The following is a 12485-nucleotide window of genomic DNA, read 5'->3' on the forward strand; positions in this document are numbered from 1 at the left end:
GTGTTAATTTTTAATAAGTATGAGGTCATGACATGTTTTATATTCATCTGGGAAAGGCTAAGGGTTTCTTTAGATCTATACCACCTGCTCAATTTTTTTTAAGTTTAATAGTTATATGCAAAAAAAAATGATTAAGAAGCTTGACTCAAAAATATTAATTCATAATTTTAATATTTTATAACAATGCAGTGTCTATGTATAAAGTACAAATTGTTGCAGCAAATGATTTCAAAGGGTTCCAAATAAAATGAGACTCAAACAGTTAAAAGAATTAAGGGTAACTCCAGATAATTATATTATCCTCCTCAAATATCTGGTTAATTCAAAATAGATACATTTTAAAATTTTTCTTAAGTATCAGAGTAAATATTCCAGGAATTTCTCTACATTAAATTTGGGAATTGTACTATTTGGTACTGACTCAGTCTTTTTAAAAAAATTTTTTTTAAACCTCTTGATTATCTACCATGCCTTAAGAATGTTAAGGAAAAGCATTCTGGAGGGTTGGCTTGGCTTTCACTGGGAAACCTTCTGTGACCCAGAAAAAAATGTATCTGAGAACAAACGTGCAATGAAAACAGAAACATTTGAAAAACATTTTCCTTCTTGATGAAACTCTTACCGAGTGAGGAACACTTGTCTAAATTACATTTCATTTAAATTTTCACAGTAGCCCTTTTAAAGTAGGCATTATTTTCCTTTTGTGTAATAGTTGTGAAATCTGAAGCTTAGTAGTAGAATAATTATGTTTCCCAAAGAGACGTGGGGAGTAACAGCCAGTAGTAATTGGATCGATTTCCCAAGTGGAGTTTTCTTGACCATAACATACATTGTAATTAAAACTTAGGTGTCTTAAATTCATATTCATGTAAAAAAAACAAGTGTGAAAATGTAAGCGCATGTGTGTCTGGGAGTTGATCTGCACAAGCACGCCACCACCAGGAAACCAAGCCAGCTTTGTAACCATCTGACTCAGCAGTGACTATAGTCAGACTCCATCCTTAAGTGGGTCCCTGGGGGACTGAATCCAATGACTGTTCGAAGGCCAGACACAGCCTTAGACTCCAGCGATAGTGTTATCTGACATTGGCTGAGTAGAAGAAGAAGAACGACAACAAAAGCAAAGTGATCTTCCTACGGACAAATTCATTGCACTTCTTTTTATAGAGACACAAAAGGAGAGGGTTTCTCTCTCATATAATTTCGCAACATAACTGCAAGTAAGGAAGGCATTTAAAAAGTTCTCTGAGCCCTGGCCGGTTGGCTCAGCGGTAGAGCGTCGGCCTAGCGTGCGGAGGACCCGGGTTCGATTCCCGGCCAGGGCACACAGGAGAAGCGCCCATTTGCTTCTCCACACCTCCGCCGCGCTTTCCTCTCTGTCTCTCTCTTCCCCTCCCGCAGCCAAGGCTCCATTGGAGCAAAAAATGGCCCGGGCACTGGGGATGGCTCTGTGGCCTCTGCCCCAGGCGCTAGAGTGGCTCTGGTCGCAACATGGCGACGCCCCGGAGGGGCAGAGCATCGCCCCCTGGTGGGCAGAGCATCGCCCCATGGTGGGCGTGCCGGGTGGATCCCGGTCGGGCGCATGCGGGAGTCTGTCTGACTGTCTCTCCCTGTTTCCAGCTTCAGAAAAATGGAAAAAAAAAAAAAAGTTCTCTGGTGCATATTTTTTATTATTTCAAACTTTTATTAAGCTCCACATGCTAGATTTAATTTGACAATGCATATAGCATGTTAAAATTAGAATCAAAGAAATTGTAAATTGGTTTGATTTTTTACATTGAAATTTACTTCAAAGCAAAATACATTATGTTAATGGACAAGAACTGAACAATCCACAAAGATTTTTTTTTTCAAATGATACACAGCTCCTTCTGAACCACCAGTAACCAGTAATAAACTTGGTGAGGCTAGGACAGAAACTTATTGAGTTGATACTACATTAAAATGGTAAAAGTATGGAATTTATGTGTGCATTTTTATTTTTAAAATATTGTATTTTACCAAATTGATGCTTTTTAAACTATTTTTTCTTTTATTATATGAGCAACTTGTCAATTGAGGGTGAACCATAACTCATTCGAGACTGTGAAATGTATTTGTCATAGAAAACACTGAATATTTTTCTGCATGCATGAAAAATAATAATATGAAATACATAACAGATGTAAAATAAACAGGCAGGTTGTCCAAAACCAAAGAGTTATCATTAAGAAATGCTATTAGCTGAACCCAAAATTTGACTCTTGAAATTTATTCTTTAATTTCTGCCAGAAAAAGATTCAAAATGAGAAATGATAAATCTGTCTTTCAACCAAATGTTATAACATTGTGCTTCAAGTAAAGAATGCCTGTAAGTGATATGTACATGCAATCACTATGTTGGGTAAAATTTTACTGAATACCATATTGTAATTTAATAAGAGGAACATCTATCTTTTAAGATTGATTCATAGATTTCTTAAATCAATAAAGACACATTAAAAAGGATCATCAACATAAAAGAGCTGAATCTATAATATCCTGCATGGTTGTGACAGACATCTAAGGCTGTTAGAATGCTCATATGTAACCTCTTAAGGGCATACTAGGTACTGTAGTAACTACAGTGTAGTTGGTACAAAATATTTTAGAAATCAATTGAAGACTGTGGGTGTTAACTTCCCAGCAGCATATAGCAGGCTTGTGCTAAATAAAGATGCTGTTGTTCAATTCCAGTGATTAGAGATGGATCAGTGACTTGAGAGAAACGTTTGGGTCAAGGAAAACAGACCATGGTGAGAAAATAAGTCCTCTTCACATCAGGACTGAGTCTGGAATGGATGAGACTGTGGCAGAGTAGACAATCCAATTCTCTTTCCCCCCTTCCCATCAGGGTGCTGTGGCATTTGATTTCTTTAGGTTAACATCGCCTACTACCTATGCAGGGCATGGATCGATAGCCATGTCCCCCTTGTTTAAAGTTGTAGGAACATCCAGAGACAGGGTGGGAGCCATCGCCGTGGCTGGGGCCACAATGGGCAGGTTATATTGTTGAGAAAGCCGAAGTTTCAAGCTCTTGTGAGGCGTTCTTTTATTTCTGTTTCTTTCTTTCTTTTTGAATAAAGGAGGAGAGCTGGCCTATTGCCATCCTGCTTTTAAGAGTAAGTGACCATCCGAGGGTCGGGGCTATAAAATACTTAAAGGCAATAAAGACTACAAGCTCAGTTCCATGGCTAGATGAGGTTAGCAGCTTTGAAAGCAACCAATTGCTGAACCAAAATGGGAGGTGTGGTGATAAATAAGGAAGCAAAAAGAAATTAAACAGTAGAGCTGTTTTTCAAGGTAATATTTATACAATACACTCTTCAATGGGGACAGAGAGCATTAAAATGATAGAGCATTAGAAAAGATTGCCAAAAAGTATCTAAAACTAATGAGTATTTCCCTTAAAAGAAGGTAAATCTAATTAATCAGGAAAAACGCACATAATTAAAATGTGCTATTTTGAAACTAAAGAATGTCATACTAGTCTAAGACAATTAGGTACTATTAATTGGATTTTTAAAATAATACTAGTTATAAAAAGCGTAATTTCATCAATCTTTCAGCTACCAATGAAATATAGGTATGCATTATAGGTTTCTGAAATGTGGATATCAAAAGCTGATAGTAATGTAATTTTAAATACTGTTCTCATGAAGCTATAGCACACTCATAAAATTAAATTATTTTATTCTAATAGATGAGGTAACTCACCCTTTTAATTGATTAGCCCAGTTCTTTCAGAGCAGTGCTAGGGTCCTGTGGCAGTTATGGACTTTCAATTTTTTTTTCATTTTTTGTTAAAAAGAATTTTGTTGATTTGAGAGAGGGGGAGAGTGGAGAGGGGTAAGGGGAGGGAAGAGGAGGGAAGGGGAGGTTTAAGGAGGGGAGGGAAGTGTGGGAGAGAGAGAGGAACATCAATCTGTTCCTGTATGTGCCCTAACTGGGGATCAAACTGGCAACATCTATGCTTTGGGATGAGGCTCTATAATCAATTGAGCTATCCAGCTGGGGCTCAATTATTTTCACTTTTTAATCATAAACTTATTTAATTGTAACATCCACTATTGGGAAGAGAAAATGCACTTTAAATGTGTTACTAAATCAGGCATAATTGTATGCTTGCCTGTTAATCTGATCAACATGGCTCAAAATGTCATTAAAATGCAGGTGATTCTGTTCTTCACTGGACCTATGTGCAGTCTTGACATTTATGTTGACTATAAAGTCTTACAACTCTTAAGTGAAAATTTCCCCCCAAAACCAAAAACAACTCTCTCATCCTGCTGGCAAGGTGAGGTATGCAGAGAGTGAGTTGCTAGCAATGACATCTCCCTCACTCCCTGAAATCTGACATCAAATGCCCAGGCTGCGCACAGAGTACTCACCAGTGGGCCCAGGGCACAGCCTCTGGCCGTGCATGCTTGGACTCGGAAGGAATGCAAGCTCCAAGGAGCAAATCCATCCACGTGACAGCCAAGTTCAGAGGAATTGTGAATTAATACACCATCCAGGTACAGCCCATAACTTGTGATAACACCTGGAAAGATAGTAACTGGCATTTAGGATGACTGATAGACAAAAACAAAGAATGACTTAAAGAAAGCAAGCACTTTTTGCCATGATGCCTAATTGCATGGGATCCTAGGATCTGGTATTTCCCTGAGTCTAAACCCTGTCCCTTTCCAAAGGGTAAAACAGGCTTTAAACCCTTGACTATCAAATCAGTAAGCTAATCAGCCCAGAGACAGAAATAAAATCCATTGCATCCCATCTACAGCTGTCATTTGGGCTCCGTATCAAAAATAAAATAAAGTTCATTTATAATTTTTACTGCTTTCCAAAATGATGTCCTTAGTATCTGTGCTCTGGGAGTAAAATTACCTTATTTATTAATGCATTGTCTATTGCTCAGGATGCAACCAACATTGTTTTAAGCACTTGTTGAGTATGAATGGTTTTTTAACCCTTGCATACAGCACTACTGTGATCCAGGCAGTGTTATCATCACCAATGCATTGATGAGAAAACTCTGGCACAGACAGGTTAGGTAACTTGCTCAAGGCTGGCCACTGTTGGAGTCAGGAATGGGTCAAGGCACTCCGGCTCAGGAAGAGATAGACAATGGCAATTTGGGCTTCTCAGACAACTCTACCATGTCCCTAACTATAACATTAAGTTATACACACATGGGAGCCCTTAGTAAATGACACGCAATACCTATACGAGATTCTCATGAACAGCTTCTAGAGACTATGACTGGCTGGTTTTAATGATCAACTACAATGTATGTCAGAAGGAAAGTTATATGCATTTTCATGACATCAACTAGCAGGTACAAGATACTGACTGGCTATTGAATATAATTATTTGACTGATTCAATCAAAACCATCATTCAAAGGACACTGGGGAATCTATGTTCCACCAGAAATATGAAATCCCCAAATTGATTAAACTGTGCTGAAATGATAAATTAGAACCTCTTTCAAAGTAAAATTGATTTCACAATGGCTTCAAAGTGTGTTCTTAAGGAATTATCTTAAATGTTCCTCTGTCACACAGCTTTCTCTGAGGACAGACATTGGGTGTTCATCCCATAGTACACAGGACATCTCCATCATAGTACTTTATCCACTTTTCATATTGTTGAATTGCCTGACACCTCAATGAGCCAAAGCATCCCCAAAGCTATTTTGACATTTCTTCATCTTTGTATTACTAGAGCTTGACACCATACCAAAAACATAGTAGGCAGTTAATAAATATTGATTTTTTTTTATGTGAGAGGAGGGGAGATATTGAGGCAGACTCCCACATGTGCCCCAACCAGGATCTACCTGGCAACCCCATCTAGGTCCAATGATTGAATACCAAGCTATTTTTAGTACCTGAGGCTGATGTGCTCCAATGGAACTATCCTCAACATCTGGGGCCACACTCGAACCAATTGAGCCACTGGCTTTGGGAGGGGAAGAGGGAAAGAAGGGGGAAATAAGGGGGGAGAAGTAAATGGTCATATCTCCCGTGTGCTCTGTCCGGGGATCAAACCCAGGACATCATATGCTGGGCTAATGTTTTATCTACTGAGCCACACGCCAGGGCCAATAAATATTGATTTAATGAATAAATTAACACATAGCTTAATAAAACATTATTATCTAATACAGAGTAAACATTTAAGTCTACAGGACAAAGAGATACCTAGACACCTGGAGTATGAAAACAACTTGTGCTAAAAAGATGATTTTAAAGAATAGTCCAAAGGTAAAGGCCTTTGGAGAAGGAATATTTTAAAATCAAAGACTCTAGCAAAGTCAAGGTCACCAACGAAGACCCTGCTAGTTGCCTTCCAGGAAGTCTGACTCTCAGCTGTGAACATCAAATCTGGTTTTGTTAAAGTCCTAAAAAACATCAAACCTTCAGTGATCATATTAGGGACAATGTTACCAGTGGGACCACAATCCTCGCAGCCTTCTGGGAGGGAGCTGCTCACTTCTATAACATGCTTGAGTGATCTGGCAGTACCATCGCCTGTGAACTTACAGAATGCTACACCTACTTTCAGGATATCCTTCTCAACATTGCTTTTAAGAAACCAGTTTGTAGCAAAATAAGTAGGGAGTGAGCTAACATCACAGAAATGACTCATCTTACAAAAGACCTCATCAATCCATAGCCTGGGCGAGGGCTGAGCAGGCCTCCTGAAGCCCAGTTATAGCCCACACTGAGTAACAACACAGTATGGATTTGGGCTTTCCACAGGATACTGCTCTGGTTTTGAACTAGAGACCAGTATTTGATGCTGGTTTTTCTATAGAGATTATATAAATATTGAAAGTCTACAGCAACCCAAGCCAGGACCACTCTGAACACTGACCCTTCTGTAAACAAGGCTTGAGTTGCCTCCCTAGGTCAAGAATCCCAAACAGATGAGCTACTGGTTGAAGATTAAATAAATAAATAAATAAATAAATCTATCTGTAAATATCAACTGTGATCATAAACTAGTTATAGACACAAAAATTGTAGATATTATGTTTTGGTTCTTACTTATTGCTTAGAGATTTATATATAATAACTAACTTTCCCTCCTCCCTTTTCTATTGATTTCTATAAAGTTAATGGGTGTTAATTTAGAGGGTTTTTTGTTTGTTTTGCTTTGGTTTTGTTTTTTTGCAGAATATCCAGCTTTTAAACCTTTTCAGTTGTGGAATCTTTTTGGCACTCCATCTTGATGGTTTAGGCATCGAACCAGCAAACCCAGCACCAAGCACTGGGGAAGGCGGTAGCTGGCTGACTGTCACCCTATTAGTTCTTTAGGATCTGCTTCCCTTTCGACACTTTTGTAACCAACTCCTCACATCAGATGAAGTCTGTATTAGATGCCTAGCATATTTTCTGTTTGGCCAGTTAGATTTTATTTTCATATTTATTCAGTGAGAGAAGGAGAGGCAGAGACAGACTCTCACATGTGTCCCTACCTGGCAAACCTACTAGGGGGCAATTCTCTGCCCATCTGGGGCATTGCTCCATTGCTCAGCAACCAAGCTCTTCTTAGTGCCTAAGGCACAGGTCATGGTGCCATCCTCAGCACCCAAAGCCAACTCGCTCCAATCAAGCCATAGCTGCAGGAAAGGAAGAGAGGAAGAGGAATAGGAAGAGGAAGAGAGAGAGAGAGAGAGAGAAGTGAGAGGGAGAGAGAGGGGGAGGGGTGGAGAAGCAGATGGCGCTTCTCCTGTGGGCCCTGACCAGGAATCAAATCCAGGACATCCACATGCCGGGCTGACGCACTGCACCACTAATCAACCGGGCAGAACCGGCTGGTTAGATCTTGATTAGTCATCCTTCAGGATAAAAGCTTCTTAAAATTTAATGAGTTAATTCTTGACTAAAGCGGTTGCGATGGCTCATTTTCTGTTTGGAAGATAACTGTGGACAGTTTATCTTTCTGAAAGCAGGTCCCTTTCCCTTATTTCCCAGTTTTGGAGGAAGAGCCTTTATTTTTACTGTCATGTGCCACAATGGTTCCTTCCACAAGAGTGCGGCTGCCCGTGACCTCTTCTATTCTAGTGCAAACACCTATGATAACTCTAAGAATTCTTAGAACAAGTATTTGATTGAATGCTGGTTATCAATAGACACACAAAAGCACAAATGAATTAAAACTAAGCAATGAAAGGACATGTAAGGAAAAACCAACCATTTCACTGAAAATTTGAGAGAAGAAAAATGGATAAAATCACAGTTATAATAAGGACAGGAAATTATTACGAGCTCTGCGCTCTCCTGAGTGATCTCTGAATCCTCACACACACACAAAAATCTATGTGCAAATAATGTGTTGCAGAAGCTCTTAAAGAAATTGTAAGATGCCTGAAATGCTATCTGCTTGACCTACTTTTCAACAGTGAAATATAAAGTACCCAAATCAATATTTCCCTTTTCTTACATAATTGGGGAACAGAGAATGTCTTTTATGCTACGATGATGTGCATAATATCTCAGTTATCTGACATATTGGGAAATGAGATATTTTATGGGAGTTCATTTTTGTTATAACTAAATCTCATCCCTTAAGTACAAACTTGAAAAACCGAATCTTTTTTTTTTTAAGGAAATCTTTCTAGCAAGCTCTACACACCTGTCTTCTCACTCAGACTGTAATGAATATAATTGAATCATTTTGTGATGACTCAAACTGTGCATTATGGACATCAAAGACTATACTCTCTAATTCAGTGATCCCCTGCGGGACTGAAGAGATATAAGGACACCTACCCAGCTCTTACTCTCCACATCACTCGACGGCTACACTTGATCACTTCCTGTGTCTACTTTTTGAGTTTTCCTTCATTCTCCCTTGGTGACAGTCTTGCAGAAGTTACTCCTTTGTTTTGTCTACCCTGACTCACTCTAGCAAGCTATGCTGGGAAATGAGACAACTGTGACACCTGGAACTATGAATAAAGAAATAATAGGTAGTTATGGAGATTAGGGCTTAGTGTAAGATGAGTAGATGACAATGAGCTGAGCATAAAATTAAGTGGGACGTGTGACAGTCAATTCAACGGCTAGGATTTTTTTAGTACCTGGGATGTACTTGAATGGAAGTAGATGACACTGAAGTCCAGCTTCAGTGCAGGTGAGACCACACACATATACACACACACGCACACACACACACATATACACACACATATACACACACAAACACAGATATACACACACCACACATTCTGTAGATAACTAATATCTGACAGCATTTGTTGGAAGGGCTGGATCATCAATTGTACAACAAAATTGTACAATGAGTACATACTGGGTAAGTGCAGTCTTGCCTTTAAATCATTTCTGACATTCTTCTCTGCCTCATCCACCATACCAATGCCATCACTGGGTCCTGTGGGCTCTATGACCATATTGATCTTTACCCATAACTGTGCCTATGGCCATCGAATCCACTCTGCCCTTATCTCACACCTGAGAAGAATAGCCATGTACTTTGATGTTCCCATGGAATTCATTCTTCATACCAAAGACAGAGGGGCATTTTTTTAACACATATATATGTTCACATTACATGCAATCAGAGATCCATCAAGCCTTCGCTCTGGACTTGAGAGTTCCCTATCCCCAAAGCAGGAAGCTGGGGTCAATGTAAGCATGCGTGAGGAGGAAACAGACAGGTGCTGTTGGCCTCTCTGTGATTTCTGCCTTTTGGTCCAGGTATTATCAGTCAATCATCAAATTTCAAGGGCAGGCCAAAGTGGGATACAATTATGGTTTAGAGCTTGAGACTAATGGTAGGCAGCTCCTTTGATCTGGCTTGGGCAAGGCCATTAACTAGAAAATCCCGAATTAAGAACACACAAACTGCCCTGGCCAGACAACTCGGTTGGTTAGCATCATCCAGACAAGCAGAGGTTGCTGGTTTGATCCCAGGTTCGAACAGATTTATGTTCCTCTCTCTCTCTCTCTCTCTCTTTCTCTCGCCCTCTCATTCTCTAAAATCAATAAAATAAACATTAGAAAAACATTAAAATAATCATTATTTTAAAAAGCCACATAAACTGTCTGGTAAGTTGTTGAATAAGAGACATCATTTGAAGAGAATACTCCCTTTCTTACCAGCATATTCAGGCATATTTCAGAGCTTGTTACTACTAGCAGATTTTTGATATCTATAAAATAAGTTTAATGTGAAACACTGCATAATTCAGTTCCAAAACATGCATTCAGTAAGTAATAAGTTTCAAATATCTAACATAACAATTTTCATTGCCTTCTGATTCCCAAAGTGAGTAACAAAAACTAGTGAATATAATCTAGGGGACAATTTAAAGGGTAAGGGGACAATTTTCTTTTCTTTTTTTATTGGCTGCAGTATTGGACATATATGAATAGCTTTAGAGAAAGTAAAATGCCACATTGTGGAAATGCCATATAAGTATTTTTGACATAGTAAAACAATTTATTATTTAAAACGCACCGAAACATTGAGGCTGCGTACTTTACGTGAGCTGTTTCCATGAACTCTGGCAACACCACGATCTATGAGCAGCTATTTGCCACATTCTACAAATGAGCACATGGAGGCTCAGAGGGGCTAAGCTAATTCCCAAGGTCACACAAACATAAATTTGGGTGCGGAGCCTGGCGCTCACATCCGCTGAGGGCACCACTTATGTTATCTATTTCCAGTCTAATTTTCTCTTCTAAAATATTTAGGAATTCCATTCAAATTAAGAATTAATGAACAAGTTCTGGCCCTACCAGCCATTATGATGAGCCTAATCAAAAGATGAACATAGATTTTTTTGAAAGTCAATTACCTGAAAGGTATTAGGCTTTGGGGACAGAAAGAATAAGGCAATATCTATCTTGAGGCAAAGAAGCAAACTTTCTTGTCTTTTGTCACTTTTGGTTGGCTTTTGTCTGAGAGGGAAGGGGTTAACAGCCATTTGGGTGGCTATTCCCATAGCCTCAGCATTCCTGAGAATCTAACTGTTGGCTGAGTCCTCCTTGCAACACCAACACAGGATAAATGAGAACCCACCTGAGGACTGGACCCTACACCACTTCCTGCCTCACTGTCGGTGTTGTTTATGAGTAATGGTTAGCTGGTATGGCGAGACACAGCACCACCAAATACAAACATTAGTAATGTACTTGGAAGCCTCATGGTCATATAAGAATGATGGTTTTGTTCAATAACACTCTAGTAAGCTCTTTAAAAAAATGAAGGAGAGCTATATGCGCTGACGTTTAAACGTGCCTATTTTATGTCGTCAAGAGGACAAATAATCAAGGTGTACAGCAGTATACATCACATGGCCAATTATGTCTGCGTCCTTTCACATATATATAGGTAAATGATCATTCATTCAATATACAAATTATTTACTCAGTACCTTTTATGTTCTGAGTGGGGGTGTCCTTTTGGATGGTAGTGAACAAAAAGTAAGCCCTGGAAACAAAATCAACAAAGTCTCAGCTCCCTGGGCTGATGGCTTCCCCTCCTACTGCACAGGGCCTTGCTCTCACGACTACACACCTTTTAAAATGAGGGCAGGGAGCTCCAATCTTCCGAGCTTTTAATTCCATACCTATAAAATGGGAGTAATATTCCTTGCCCCAGTGTCCTGACAGTTGTGAGAATCGAAGGAGTGAGCATATATATAGACAAGTGCCTTTGGAGTTAAGTGTTATACACATAAAAGAAATTAACTTAGAGCTGTCCCTTTTTCTGAGGGTAGGTTAAAGCCTTTTCCTGTCATCACCTGGCAGTTCCTTGCAGGTGCATGCCAACTCTTTAAGATTTCTCCCCACTCCAAGCACATCTGAAGAATACAGAAAAATGCTTACTAAAAAGTGAAAAATAGGCCCTGGCCGGTTGGCTCAGTGGTAGAGCATCGGCCTGGCATGCAGAAGTCCTGGGTTCGATTCCCGGCCAGGGCACACAGGAGAAGCGCCCACTTGCTTCTCCACCCCTCCCCCTCTCCTTCCTCTCTTTCTCTCTCTTCCCCTCCTGCAGCTGAGGCTCCATTGGAGCAAAGATGGCCCGGGTGCTGGGGATGGCTCCTTGGCCTCTGCCCCAGGCGCTAGAGTGGCTCTGGTCGCAACAGAGCGACGCCCTGGAGGGGCAGAGCATTACCCCCTGGTGGGCAGAGCGTCGCCCCTGGTGGGCATGCCGGGTGGATCCCAGTCGGGCACATGCGGGAGTCTGTCTGACTGTCTCTCCCCGTTTCCAGCTTCAGAAAAATACAAAAAAAAAAAAAAGTGAAAAATATTTGTTGAGAACACTCAGTTGGATTTACTGGATTTGATCTTTGACAGTAATCTGGTTTATTAGTAAATATTTATGGAGCACCTACTATGTGTCAGGTATTGTGTTACATGCTGGGAATACAAAAATGATAAAAGTAATCCTGGTTCCTGCCTTTATACAACTTTCCATCTTAGC

At 39.9% G+C, this 12485-nt stretch overlaps 1 protein-coding gene across 1 annotated transcript in view; it reads right to left on the minus strand.

Annotated features, from left to right (window-relative positions):
- Positions 1-12485, minus strand: part of USH2A (usherin) — a 538690-nt gene that overhangs the window by 235138 nt on the left and 291067 nt on the right. Inside the window, exon 36 of the mRNA XM_066379924.1 lies at positions 4410-4561. Within this exon, the coding sequence (XP_066236021.1) occupies positions 4410-4561 (152 nt within the window). The remainder of the gene's footprint in view (positions 1-4409; positions 4562-12485) is intronic.

Source organism: Saccopteryx leptura, chromosome 1 (assembly GCF_036850995.1).
Source record: "Saccopteryx leptura isolate mSacLep1 chromosome 1, mSacLep1_pri_phased_curated, whole genome shotgun sequence".
Taxonomy (NCBI): Eukaryota; Metazoa; Chordata; class Mammalia; order Chiroptera; family Emballonuridae; genus Saccopteryx; species Saccopteryx leptura.